Source organism: Anomalospiza imberbis, chromosome 36 (assembly GCF_031753505.1).
Source record: "Anomalospiza imberbis isolate Cuckoo-Finch-1a 21T00152 chromosome 36, ASM3175350v1, whole genome shotgun sequence".
NCBI lineage: Eukaryota > Metazoa > Chordata > Aves > Passeriformes > Viduidae > Anomalospiza > Anomalospiza imberbis.
In genome coordinates, this window is record NC_089716.1 from 260,248 (window position 1) to 274,461 (window position 14,214).

At 58.2% G+C, this 14,214-nt stretch overlaps 2 protein-coding genes and 1 pseudogene across 2 annotated transcripts; 1 reads left to right on the plus strand and 2 right to left on the minus strand.

The window, feature by feature from the left end:
* The window catches only part of LOC137464098 (uncharacterized), a 1,364,046-nt pseudogene that overhangs the window by 252,388 nt on the left and 1,097,444 nt on the right, over nt 1-14,214 (minus strand).
* Nucleotides 7,644-9,438, plus strand: LOC137464103 (zinc finger protein 892-like). Its single transcript, XM_068175411.1, has one exon. It carries the CDS (start codon nt 7,666-7,668, stop codon nt 8,488-8,490), a length of 825 nt encoding a protein of 274 aa, XP_068031512.1. The 5' UTR covers nt 7,644-7,665; the 3' UTR covers nt 8,491-9,438.
* Nucleotides 10,072-12,307, minus strand: LOC137464108 (class II histocompatibility antigen, B-L beta chain-like). Its single transcript, XM_068175415.1, is given in 5 exon segments — nt 10,072-10,210; nt 10,620-10,832; nt 10,835-10,882; nt 11,465-11,737; nt 12,226-12,307. Coding segments are annotated over 5 exon segments (711 nt in total). The 3' UTR covers nt 10,072-10,115.

The following is a 14,214-nucleotide window of genomic DNA, read 5'->3' on the forward strand; positions in this document are numbered from 1 at the left end:
CGGCGCTGCGGGCACCGCTGCCGATGAACCGGCTGCCAGCTGCGGTGTAGGGGCTGGGTGTGCTCTCCGTGGCGGGGCTGCCGGCTGCGGTGCAGGGGCTGGATGTGCTCTCCGTGGCGGGGCTGCCGGCTGCGGTGCAGGGGCTGGGTGTGCTCTCCGTGGCGGGGCTGCCGGCTGCGGTGCAGGGGCTGGGTGTGCTCTCCGTGGCGGGGCTGCCGGCTGCGGTGCAGGGGCTGGGTGTGCTCTCTGTGGCGGGGCTGCCGGCCCCTGTCATGGAACCGGCCGCCTCCCTTGTCGGTGGCGGAGGCGGCTCCGCTCCCTCCTGCGGCGCAGGGGGCAGAACCCAGCGGCGGGGCCGATCCACACGCCGCTCGGGGGGGAGGAGGAGGACGAGGAGGGGCGATGCTCCTTCGTGCGCTGGCGAAGGCGAAGGGGCAGGAGCGACCGCGGCTCCGGTCGGAGCAATTGCTGACCGTGGAAGCGCAGCCGCTGAAGGCTTCGGTCCCTCCTGCGCACGCCCCGGGAAGCCCGGAGAGAGCTGCTCTGGGTGCGCTGTGGGCAATGCCCGCTCCCCCCACAGTGCGGGGGAAGGAACCAGCGGCGGCTGTCCGGGAAAGGATCGGTCCCCGGCTGGCCGCGGCGGAGAGGCCGATGGCCGCCCTCCCAGGGGGAGGCGCTCCTCCAAGTTCAATTGGGACGTGCCCACCGAGGAGGATTCACTGTCCCATGGGGTCCAGCCCCTTAGTGCTCTGGAAAGCAGTGACCAGACCGCAGTAATCGAGGTACACTCGCATCTCCCCTCGCGAGTCCCTCCCAGAGACAGAGACCCGGTGAGTCCCAGGCCCACGGATCCAGTGAGATTTCCACATCCACGGGGAAACCATGAATTTCTGTTTTGGTTGCCCAGATTTTCTTCGGGTTTTTTTGTTGCTTATTTTCCCTTGTTGTGCCTCAGCTGTCCTGCAGGCAGTAGAGTGAACCTTGCCAACAAAGTTGTTGTGTTTTGTTGCTTAATATTGTTATAGATAAGTAATGTAATAGTTGGCTCTCACAGTTAAGAGATAGATATTCTATAGCTGTATAATAATGTCATTGTAATATGTCATTCCATAGTCCCCGTTCCCTCCCCCCTTGTAATAGCCTTTGTAGCCAGGACATTTAGAGGAGGCTGGCTTGGTACCAGGAGGTGCGGCATAACAACACCTGGCCTCCAGTCGAGATGTAAGAAGTCATCTCCCCCAATGGACGGCAGAGAAAGAGTTGACTGACAAAACTTCAGGAGGGGCTAAGGATATAAAATGCAGAGCATCCATTTTGCACATGAGCCACGTGGCTGGTGGTCACAGGGTGGGGCTCCGAGCACTGTAATTTTTCTTATTTAGTCCTTTGTTGTAGTTTCTGTTAAAGTTTGATAATTTTTTTAAGAAGCGAGCAGTCGTTTCTCACAATATTAAATCTGACTTTGGCTCATGCCCCTTGCCACTGATTTTTAAGCAATCTCAAACCCTCTCATTCATGACAACACCACAATGTCCCGCGACACGTGCCCATGTCACAAAGGGCCACACCCGGCACCCAACAACAGAGGGACAGACTGGAACGGGCACCGGGCAGCCCCGGACTTGTGGCCTTGTAGCCCCTGCGGTGGCCAGAGGCCTGGGAGGCTTTGGCCACGGTGCCAGGGGACAGCCCCAGCCCCGCCCTGCAGAGCCCTGGGGCTGCAGCCCGGGCTGTTCGGGGCAGGAGGAATTGGCCGGCCGGACGTGCCGGGGCCTTGTGGGCAGTGGCTCCGTGTCCCGCGGGAGGCCGGGGCCGAGGGGCGTCCCTCAGGGCTCTGCCCGGGCCCCGGGGCTCGTCACTGCCTCGGTCAGTGACACCCAGGGGCACCGAGCGCAGCCTCGGCGCCTTTGCAGGGCACGGGGAGCTGAGCGGGGCAGGGGCACCACGGAAACACCGAGCGCCTGCGCGGGGCACAGCCGGGGGAAAGCCGGCCTGGAAAGCCCGGAGAGGCTGCTCAGAGCTGGCCCAGGGACTTGGGCACCTGGGAGACAGAGCCCGGCTCTGAGCTGGCACTGAGCCTGAGAATACCTGAGAAATGACAACGTGTTCTTCTAGACACCTTCATTATTCTGTATTTATTCTGTAACGTGACTTTTATGAGGGAACATTGTCAATGTTCATTTTACTTTATTTGTTAATCCTTTAGAAAGAATTCCATTGCTTTTTGCTATGTGTGAGGAGGGATGGGCTGGGGAACAGTGGCTAATGGAGTTTTTTATTCAATATATTTTCAAATCTGAGATGTGCCAAGTCCAGACTTTGACTCCAATGGCAGTGTCTGGTTCTGACTGCTCTGCTTTTCACTGTGACATCTCAGTTCTTTCCAATCCAGCAGTCAAAAACAGTCTTGAAACACTGAAAAGCTGAGAGTCAGGTTAAAGCACTGGAGGGTTTGCTCTGTCCGTACATTCCACATCTCCCCTGGTGTCCGTTCAGGCTCTGCACTCCTGGCCTGGTGCACATTGCTGTATCCAGAGTTCAGCACATGCTTTTATAGATCGATAGATACCTGTGATTATTGTGTGTACAATTGTCTCGGAGTGAGTTACCGTGACGGTACATTCCATGATCCTCTGCTTTGTGCCCAAAGAATGGTGATTGTGTCTTTAAACCCCGGGAGCCGGGACGGCACGGGAGAGGCTCCTTGTTCGCTGCGCGGGCGCTTTGAAGCCTCGCTGCTCGGGTTTTCCACGGCTCTCTCTGTGCGCTGTGGTTTTCTGTCTGTCTGAAAAGCTTTGTTGGGCCGGGCGAACGAAGGATTCTTTCCCTTCCCTTGGCTCGGAGGGGCTGCAGCGGCGAGCCTCGGAGTGCCTGGAGGCGAACCGAGCAGCTGCTTTGTCGGAGCCCGGGGACCCCGCGCGGGTAGGATCTGTGCCCATCTGTGCAGGCAGGCAGAGCTTGGGGTGAGGGGCAGAGGGAATCAGCCCAATTCCTGCCCCAGGCAAGAAGAGGCAGGTCCATTGTCCCCACTTTGCCCAAGCAGTGTTAATTTGCATTTCTAAAGCTCCTCTGCTGGCTGCCTGGAATGCAGCTTCTCTTCCAGAGCAGCCTTCAGCAGCCTCACATGTGCCCCCCCACAACCTGCTGCTTTTTTTATTTTTTCCTTCAAATCATCTATTTACTGTTTATGAGTGAAAGGGTCACCTGTAAATCTTTCCTTGTTTTGCAAAATGCAGCCTTAAGGTGAACGTCGAAAAATCCAGAACAAAATTTTGGTATCTCTCACACAAACATACACAAGAAAATTCCGTGGCAATTAATATTTTCTACTTCTCTTCGGAGTAAAAACTCATTCTCACATCCCTGACCCAAACCTAACCGGCAATATAGAAGTAGGATTATTACAAAAAATACTCTTCTGCTATAAACTTTGCACTGAAAGTGCAGAAGAAAGGAAAACTCCACCAATATGTTTAGTGTAGGAGTCAAGGCATTCCTTGATTCTGGCCAGGATGTGCTACAGAAATCATTCCATCCCCACATAGCCCGGGTGTGCAGAGAAAATCGTTCCATGACACGTGGGTTTAACTGGATTGTTCCCATACTTGATACAGTCTGAACCAATCTAAATCCATTGGTTTAATGTTCTGTAGTTTCAAGTTGTGCAGTTTTTAGTATTTGGGTTCCGTTTGGACCCGGATTTCTTGGCTTCTGCTGTTCTTTAGGTCGGAACTGCTGGATTTCCTTCTCAGCCTTTTCCAGAGCAGGTGTCTCCAGCTCTGCCGGGGGCAGTGTCTGGGGTAGGTGTTGGTTGCTGTTTGCTGCTGGGCGTTATCTTTGTGGGAATCTTTTGGGCCATTCCCAGTGTGTTGAGATGTTAAACTCATCTCCACTGAGTGGTGGAACATCCCTTAAAAAAACCTTTACCATTTCTTTCCCCGAGGCCAAGGCAAACCAAGGCTGAGTAGAGAAATAAAATGTTAAAAATGTTAAAGTCTATGACCTGGTGTATTTTCCATCAGTGCAATCCCAGGCAGCGCAGTGTGTGAGTGTGGCTGAGACCCAGAGTGGAATTGTGCCGTTGTCTTCGCTAGCAGCTGTGGCAGTGCAGGCCCAGGAAGCACTGAAGCTGCAGCAGTGGCAGCAAAGATTGGCCCCGGTGGCTGGAGATGCCCAAGGAGGGTGCCCAGGCAGAGGATTTGAGCAGAGGATGTGTGGGCAGGCCCAGGGGCTTGCCCCGCTGTGGAGCCCTGGCTGCTGCTGCGCTGCCTTCAGTGCAGGCTCCGTGGGGGCCTCCCATGCTCCTGCTGCAGGCGGGAAGTGCAAATCTCCGGGGCTTCAGAGCCCTGGAGCCCAGGCTGAGGGGTCCCCCCGTGCTCAGCTGTGCTGGGGGCTGTTTCTGGCCTCAGAGACACTTGGCATGGGCCACGCCACTTGGCCACCAGTGGTGCTGCTTTGGCCTCCTTAGGCAGGGCCCGATGTCCTGCTTGGATGTTGGGAACAGCAAAGTGCCAAGGCAGGCTCTGTGCCAGCCCAGCTTCCTGTGGGAGAGATTTCACAAGAGACAGGACTCTGGCCACAGACTGCTTTAAATGTACATCCCTTATCCCCACCCTGCACTGGGTGGAGAATTACCAGGGTAAGGAATTCCCAAGATCAATTGCAAGGGAGAGAATTGAATATCTGCCCTGGGTCTGGCTCTTCTTCTTGCCAAAGCCAACGGCAAAAGCCGTACCCATGGCATCTTGGTTTACAGCCCTGACTCCTTCCCAGGGGCTGTTTGGGTGGGCTCTCCCCTGCCCAGGAGGGCAATGCCTCTGCCAGGTGCTTGTGGCCGACCCCGTTCCCTGGGTGCCGGGGCCCCTTGGGCCGTGGGGTTGATCCCAGAGGGGCTGTAGGAACTGTGCCATGGCCTTTGCCTTCAGCTTGGCCTTCTGCTCATCCCTTCTTGCATTCAGCTGCTGTGCCTTTGTGCCCAAGTGCTCCAGGGCCTTCTTCTGCCACTCCTGCAGCCGTGCTCACTGCCTGTGGGTGCTCATCCTCTGAGAGCTGCTGAGCTTTGTGCAAAGTCTTTCCTTTCTCCAGCGACCCAAAGCAAATGCTTAATAGAAAATCCTGATCCTTCCATGTACAATCTGCATTTCCCAGACGTTGCTTTGTTTTCCTCCTTGTGCTCAGGGTCCCCTCCCCAGCCCGTATCCCAGAGCCGGTCCCTGTCCTGCCGCAGTGTCCAAAGGCGGCCCCCCCGGCGGGCAGGGCCGGCAGCTCCACGGGGCCGGGCAGCGGCCGGGGCGTCCCGCAGGCTCCTGGGGGCCGGGGGCCACTGCCGGCCCTGCCCGGGGCTGGTGGGGTCAGGCAGCGCCCGGCGCTGAGCCCCGGCTGCCCCACAGCCCCGGCCTGGCCCCGCAGCTCCCCACAGGCCCCCAGCCCGTGCTCCCGGTCCCGCACCTCTGCGCCCGGTGCTGCCGCTGCCCACCACAGAGAAACCCCTTGACATCCTGACCTCCTTCTTTTCCTCTCCTGGAAACCCGGGATGGAAAGGATCTGGATCAGCTGGCAAATTCTGAGCATAGAACAGTGCTGAAAGACATCCCAGTCCTCTGTATTTTTCTGTTCCTTCCCTTCTCCATCATCCTTTTTCTCACCACATAGATTCCTCCTGCTGCTTCTTGCCTTCACCACATTGCTGCACACTGCCCTTCACCCGATCCCTTCCCAGCACACCAACACCATCCATCCCCTGTTGTCCAAATCCCTTCTCCACTTCCCTTATTGCTCCCCTGGGTGTCCATGTCCTTAATTACCTCTGGGGGAATGTGCAAACTACCTCAACATTCTCCCAAGGGACCCTTCAGAGACATTTTGGGATCATCATCCCTTTGGCCAGGACCCCTCCCTGGCTTTCCCTTTTCTCCCCTCCCTGGGTGCCCTGCCATGTTCACTCCCCGAAGATCCCAGTGCACTCACTGCTGAGATTTTCAGTGCTCTCTCCCTGCTGACTCTTCACAGACCCCCCTGATGTGTCCCTCATCTGTCTCCTGGTCACTCCCGGGTCCCCAATCGATCCCCGGTGCCGCCGCCAGCCAAGGGAGCCGATCACCCAAAGTGGGTGAGGCACCTTCAGCTGCACTCCCTGCCCGCCGCCCCGGACCGGTGGAAGGAATTCCGGATGAGCCCCAGGGTGTGTGGGAAAATTGACATCAGCAGAGGTTTCTGTCCACAAAGCAGACAGAGGAGTCCTGTAAAAGTAATTTCATTCCTAGAAATGGGAGAGGCCATGGCACATTCCCCATGGGATCTCTGCAGTTGTTGGAGGACACAGCCTCCTTTTCATCCCAATTCTCCTGGCCACATCTCCCTCTCCCTTTCCCCACTGGCTGAAGTACTTCAGAGGTGCAGACTTCCCAATCCACCTAGTACATACTCCCTTCATATGCACCCCAGTATTGTATAGCAGACGATATTCCTGGCTCTGTCAAGTCTTTGTTGTTCTTCGGGAAGTTCATGAATTGAGCAGGACCTTGGCTGAGCAGCAGTCTGTGTCATCAATTGATAACATTTCCTGAAACCGATGGCTTCTCCTGTCACTTCCTTATGCACAGGTGCCTGGCCGTATCTCGGAGCAGATTCACAGCATCTGTTTGTAAAGACACTTTCCTCTTGTTCCTTTCATGGGGGTCCCCCGTTTTCGGGACATCCCCCCTGGAGCAGGGTGTCCCCTCTTTGCTGCAGCCCCAGCCCTCAGGCAGAGCTCAGCCAATCAGAGCGCACGGCGCTGATGACTCACCAGTTGCCAGGCAGACTCGCAGCTCCCAGCGTTCCCCACCTGGACTCCACCTGCGCCCCCCCCTCGGCCCCATCGCCCCCGCGAGGGGAATTTGGGGAGGTGGGAGTGGGGCAGCGCCAAGGCCGGGCCCCCCCGCGCTGTCCTGGCGGGAGCGGCTGCAGTGGGGACCGAGTGCGGGTGGAAGCGGCCGAGAGCCCAGCGCTGCCCCAGCCCGACCTGCCCCAGCTCCATCCCTGCCCCTGCGCTGGGATGCTGTGGGTCTGGTGGGAAGAGGGAGCCGGCAGTGGGTGCTGGGCCTGGGGGCAGGAGGAGAAGGGAAGGAGAAGCAGGGTTGAGGAACAAAATGGTCAAACGATGGACGTGGCAGGAGAAGGTGGGATTGTGCAGGAGAAGGAGGAATAGCAGGAGGAAGAGGAGTGTGAGGAAGAGCAGAGTCACAGGAGGAGGAGCAGAAACAGGAAGCAGCACAAGGTTCCACCCCTCCCTGTATCTGCAGCCTCCCCCCAGCCCCAGGAGCGCTGCTCCCCTCACATGCAGCAGGTGACTGTGGAGGGGGATCCAGGATTTTCACGGGGTGAATCTTGGTGTTTCTGAGCTTGCTTGGGCTAAATGTTGGTGCTTTGGTTTTATGTGGCAGCTGAATCTTTATCTTTTGGAGGAGGTTTTTGCTGAATTGTGGGGTTTGGGATGTTTTTGATGTGTGTATTGAGGTTTGCAGGATTTGTGGGCTGAATCTTGGTGTTTTGAAGGTTCTTACGTACAAAAACTTACCAATGACTTCTTGAGATGAACTTGGGCTATGAGGAACCTCCACTCCATGTTGCTCTCCTCTTCTTTTTTCCCCAAACCAGGATTTGTCATTCCCAGGGCGTGGCTGGATGGAGGAGGAGGAAAAGCCCCGGAGATCCTGCAGGAGGAGGGGCTGCAACCCCAGCCCAGGGATCTGTGGGGAGGAAAGAGCCCCCCTGAGCCAGGAAGGCAGCCAGAGATCCAGCCGGGGCTTGGAGTTGGTGGAGATGGCTCATGGCAGGGAGAAACCTCACAAGTGCTTGGAATGTGGGCAGGGTTTCAGCTTCAGCTCCACCCTGCTCCGGCACCAGAGGATCCACACTGGGGAACGGCCCTACAAGTGTGGGGAGTGTGGGAAGGGTTTCAGCCAGAGCTCCCACCTGATCCATCACCAGAGGATCCACACTGGGGAATGGCCGTATGAGTGCTTGGAATGTGGGCAGGGATTCAGCCACAGCTCCAAACTGATCGAGCACCAGAGGATCCACACTGGGGAACGGCCCTACGAGTGTGGGGAGTGTGGGAAGGGTTTCAGCCGGAGCTCCAACCTGATCCAGCACCAGGTGATCCACACTGGGAAACGGCCCTACGAGTGTGGGGAGTGTGGGAAGAGCTTTGGCCATTGCCATATGCTGAGAAGACACCAGCACATCCACACTGGGGAGAGGCCCTACGAGTGTCCCCAGTGTGGGAAGAGGTTTCACACCAGCTCCACTCTCCTCAAACATGAGCGGATTCACACAGATGAGAGGCCCTTCCGCTGCCCCGACTGTGGGAAGGGCTTCAACCGCAACTCCAGTCTCACTGTGCACCGGCGCATCCACAGCGGGGAGAGGCCCTACGAGTGTGGGGAGTGTGGGAAGAGCTTCTCACAGAGCTCAAACTTGACCAGACACCAACGGTGGCACCAGTAAGGGAAGCCCTGAGATAGTGTAAAAATTTAACAGGCTAGAAATCCCTTTGGATTTAGGTAAAATGTTCCTCTTTGTGCTTGCAAACATAAGTAAAATATGCTGTTTAGTCTAGTAACTGGAGCACAAGAAAAACTGCCCCAGCTAAAGAGAAAGAATGCAAATTTGTATGCTAAAGAGATAAGAAAGACTCCTCCAACCTTGAAACAAACATCGCAGAGTGACCCAGGAGTTCTCTCTGTACTTTCTGAGAAAAAGTGAGTACAAGTGTAACTAGCTGTAAGTGTAAGGCAAAATCAGAAGAATGAATATGCATGAACCTATTGTGAAATTCTATGAATATGTAAATTAGCTAGAGTAATAAAAAAGAATCCGGAGTTTTCAGGTACACGCATGGCCAGTGAAGGGAAAAGCCTGGCGTGCGCGCGGTGCTGAAATACGTACCAAATCTTACAAATCTATCAGAATTGTAAGGTTTTCATTTTCCACCTCAATTCACCCAGCGAGTGCCCCGAGTGAAAGAAGAGCTTCGAGTGAGGGAAGAGAGTGAGGGAAGAGCTTGCAGTGAGGGAAGAGAGTGAGGGAAGAGCTTTGTGGGCTGCTCCAGCTCCATCCCCCATGGGAGGATCCAGGCTGGATGATCCCCAGTGACCCCCGTTGGGCAGAGCCCTGGTGCCCCCGAATGGGGAATAAAACAGAGAGGAAAACAATGGAGCTGATAAAGGGGCCGATATCTGAGGCCTGACTGAGCAGAAACTGTGGGAGACACAGACACAGTTTAAGTCTCCCTGGGCAAGAAGTGACCAAGCAACCTGTTGTGAGAGTTTGTGATAAGATAATGTTCCCAGGTGCCGTGATGTCATGAAGAATGTGTAACTAATGGGAAATTGTTAGCAAACATCGAGCCCTATCTGAGCACCACACAAGTAAAACCCTGTATAAACACCTGGTACCCTCAATGAAATTGGCTTCTGGTCTAAACTCGGCTGTCCCCGTCTCTCCATCGTGGATAAGCCCTGTTGTGGGTGATCCCCGTTGGGTGGGGGGAAGGTGTTGGAGGGATTTCTTTTCCTTCTGCTTGTGCTGCTGTGTTTGGTTGGTAATAAATTCCCTCCGTGTGCCCAGGCTGGGTCTGTTGTCCCCGTGCCGGTGCTCGGGGCGGGATCTCTGCCGTTGCTTCTCTCCAGTCCCGGGCCTCTCCTCAGCCAATGAGAGAACGCGGTGGACAAGAGTCAGCCAATCAGAGCGAGCGGGGCTGATGACTCACCAGTTGCCGGGCAGACCCGCAGCACCCAGTGTTCCCCACCTGGACCCCACCCTCCCTGCCCAGTCCCGGCCCCCGCGTGGGGTCCCCCCAAGTCCCTCCCCACTGCCCCCCATAACCTGGGCTGGGTTTAACTGGGAAGCTTTACTGGGAAGACTGGGAGCAGGCGGGCAGGGGCAGAGTGACAGCAGGGCTAGGGGGACACACGACCCCCCCAAAATCAGCGTGGGGATGGAGCGGGGGGTCCCGGCCGGGCCCAAGACCACGGGGAGGGGCTTCAGCCGGCGGCGGCTCAGGAGCTCTGTGTGCAGAGAAAAGGGGGTGACACCGGGCTGGGGGCCCCGGGGAAGGAGCACACATGCTCCTAGAAGCTGAGCCCCAGCACCAGGAAGACGAAGCCCAACTCGGAGCCCCCGATCCCTGACAGCATCTTGCTGCGGGCGGCATCCAGTGGCATCTCTGGGGGGTCTGCAGGGGTATGGCCCCCCCAAAACCTCTCAGACACCCCAAACCCTCTCCCAGTCCCTTCCCAGCCTCACCAGGACTCACCCTGACCCCTCCTAGTCTCTTCCCAGCACAACCAACCTCATCCCAACCTCTGCTTTTCCATCCCCAATCTCCTTCCAGCTCCTCTGGACTCACTCCAATCCTTCCCAGTCATACCCAGCACCCCCAAACTCCCTCCCAGTGTCCAGCAGGACCCCCAGAACCCCATCCCACCATCCCCAGCATCCTTGAAACCACTTCTCAGCCCTTCCACTCCCCCAAGCCCCTCTCCCAGCTGAAACCAGGCTGTCTCCAATTCCCTCCCAGTTGCTCCCAGCACATCCCAGTGGCTCTCTCAGCGCCCCCAATTCCTCCCCTGTGCCCCAGTGCCAGCTCAGGGGGTGCTTCAGGCTGACGTGCTCCACTTGGCAGCTGCAGGTGAGCCCGTGCCAGGGGGGTGTTTCCGGCAGCACCAGGAGCTGGTAGGTCCAGTCCTTGTTGGGGACCATGTCGGTGGCCACCACAGAGAGCTCCTGCTGGCCCTGGAACCACCTCAGCTGGGTGTGGGCAGGGTAGAAATCCATCACGGAGCAGCCCTGGGCTGGGAGATCGAGGGCACCAGCGAGATGGATACGCTGGGGGGCACTGGGAGAGAGCGGGAACCGACGGGGGTCAGCTGGAGGGAACTGGGAGAGAGAGGGGAGGTGTGGGGTGGCCTTGGGAGGGATTGGGAATGGACTGGGAAGGACTGGGAATGGACTGGGAAGGACTGGGGCAGCACTCAGCGAGATGGGAGGGGATGGGGGGCACTGGGAGGGAGGATGGAGGTCTAGGAGTGAACTGGGAATGAACTGGGAATGGACTGGGAGGGACTGGGGCGGCACTGGGAGGAACTGGGAACGAAGTGCGCGGCACTGGGAGGCCGAGTCCAGTGCGGGGCACTCGGCGCTGCGGGTCTGCCTGGCAACTGATGAGTCATCAGAGACACGCGCTCTGATTGGCTGAGAGGCGGCAGCACCACGCTAGGCTGAGATGGACAGCCGGGAGGCACTGGGAGAGACTGGGATGGACTGGGAGAGCCACGGGGGTCAGTGGCAGGGACACAAGGTCTCGGGGATGGGCACAAGGAGGGCTGAGGGCTCTGGGCCGATCCCAGGGAGGTTTTGAGGGGCTCCAGGGTCATTGCCAGGGCAGGGCCCGAGGGGACACGCTCTGCCCCGCGCTCACCTCGGCGCTCCGTGAGGAACGGGCTGAGATACTCGTGGTTGTACCGGCACAGCCAGTCCGCCGCAGCCCTTTTTTGCTCCATAACGTCTGGGTCGCTGTTCCAATACCTGGCTGCTGTCTCCCCATAGGGGGTGAACCCCCAAAAGTGCCCCACGTCGCAGTCGAACATCGCGTACTGCTCCCGATTGTAGATGAACCTGCTCAGGTACCTCACCTTCTCCGTGCCGTTCATGAAGTGGCACTCGGACTTTCCCACGTACTGGAACACCCCTGTGTGTGCAGGACACAGGTCCGGGGGTGCCCCCCCAGCAGCCCCAGAGCTCCGGGATCCACCCCGGATCCCCACTCCGCACCCCCTGTGCCCCAAGGCCGCCATGGATCCCTCCTGCCCGAGCTGCCACTTCCTCTTTTGCACCCTTCCCCCATTTGCCCTTTCACATCCTCTCTCCTCCGACTTTCAGCCTCTCCCCAGATGAGTTTTGGGGTGCCATTTACTCCTTTTCCTCTTTCCCATCCTTTTAAACACAATTTCCCAAAAGCCCAGCCCCCCTTCCCGCTCAGTTTTGGGGTCCTACTCTCCCCTTTTCCCCACTTTCCCACCCTCTCCCACCCCTTCCTCACCTGCCCCCAATCCTCAGCCCCTCCCGCTCTTCTTTTCGGGGTCCCCTCCTCCTCCTGCCCCTGCAATTTCGGGCTCCCACCGCCCCCTTTTCCCCATTCTCCCCCCTGTCCCACCGCCTCCCGCCCCCCCCGCTCTCCCGAGAGCTCCGCGCCCGCAGCCGGGGGGGCTCCCAGCACCACCAGTGCCACCAGTACGGCCCCAGCTGCCGCCACTCGCCCCATGGCCAGCGCCGCCCAGGGAGCACCAGCCCCAGAGCGGCCGCGCTGCGCTGGCAGCACCAGTCCGGAGCAGCGCGGGCTCAGCAGCGCCGCGCGCTCTCATTGGCTCCGAGCACTTTTGGGCACCGATTGCCGAGGCTCTGCCGCACAACCGATGACTCCTCAACTCCTCGCGCTCCCATTGGCTGCAGCGCGTTTTGGCTGCGTTTGGATTGGCTGAGCGGTTCCGGGACGCTGCAGCCCCGGCTGGGGCTTTTCCAGGCACGGGGAGCCTTGGGGCGCTGCGCAGCTGGGAGCTCAGCTGTGCCCAGAAATGTGTGCCCGGCTGCGCGGGGTCTCAGGGGTGCCCGTGGCGAGGGGTGACGCTGGCCCCATGCCAGGCACCCCCCAGAGCCGCTCTGTCCCTGCCCCCCGCAGCCGCACAGGGACAGAAAATGGAACCGAGGGTTCCTGCCTGGGGACAAGGAGCGGGAGAGATCCCTCAGCAAATCCGGCACGGGCACAGCAGACCCGGCCCGGACACAGGGAGGGAATTTATTACCAACCAAATCACACCAGGACAAGGAGAGGGGAAAGAAATCTCTCCAACACCTTCCCCCCACCCAACCGGGATCACCCAGAGCGGGGTCACCGGGACTCTGCCCAACAGGGCTCACTGGGGATCATCCAACGTGGATCCTCCCATGGGGGATGGAGCTGGAGCAGCGCACGAAGCTCTTCCTGCACTCGGGGCACTCACAGGGCCTCTCCCTGGTGTGGAAGTGCTGGTGAGTGACGATCTCTGAATTGCACCTGAAGCTCTTCTGACATTCCAAGCACTCATAGGGCCGTTCCCCAGTGTGGATCCTGTGGTGCTTGGTGAGGTCAGAGGTCCCACTGAAGCTCTCCCCACACTCCCCACACTCACAGGGCCTCTCCCCAGTGTGGATGTTGTGGTGTTCCATCAGGGTGGGGCTCCAGCTGAAACCCTGCCCACATTCTAAGCACTTGTGGGGCTTCTCCCTGCCATGAGGGTTCTCCACCAGCTCCGAGCTCCAGCTGGATCTCCGGCCACGTTCCTGGCTCAGGGGAGCTCTTTCATCCCAACAGCTCCCTGGGCTGGGTTTGCAGCCCCTCCTCCTGCAGGATCTCCAGGGCTTTTCCTCCTTCTCCATCCAGCCACAGCCTGGGAATGACAAATCCTGCTTTGGGGAAAACCAAGGTGGGAGCGCCTTGGAGTAGAGGCTCCTCACTGCCCAAGACCATCCCTGGAACTCAGCAGGAGTCTTGTGTCCATGGAAATCTCCACTATATCAAGGTTCAGCCCAAAACAACTCTCCCAGGAGTTCCCTATCTCTGATCTCTCCACTTTTGGCGTTCCAGAGATTTCCTTTCCCTGGGATGATGGGGGTCCAATGGCTCCAGGGGTTCCCCCTTCTTTGGCGTCCTGCTTAGGGATGATCCAGGGTCTTTTGGGGGTCCATGGGGTCCCTTCTGCCTTGATGCTCTACTTTGATATCCCAGGGGTCCCAGGGGTCCCTCCTCTCCAGGCTCCCCCACTTTCCAGCCAGCCGGGGTTCCCCCAGCTCCAGGATCACCCCTCTCTTCTCTCTCCATTCCGGGGGTCGCAGGGGTTGCCCCTTCTCTGCTCCCCCGGGGGTCCCCAGGACCAATGTCCTCCCCCTGGTGGCCCTGGGCAATGGCCACGTGGACTCCCAAAGATCCCCCCAAGGGGCTCAGCTCTGGGGTCCTGCAAGATCCAAACCTACACACACACACACACACAGAGAAATAAAACTCCCACGGTCTATTTGGGCCTCCCAGACGATATTTGGGGCTCAATTCCACAATCTGCAAGCTCCAAATACACCCCAATAAAAAAACCCTCTCAGGGACCCCCCGATAGATTTGGGACGAGCTCCCCCTCCCCT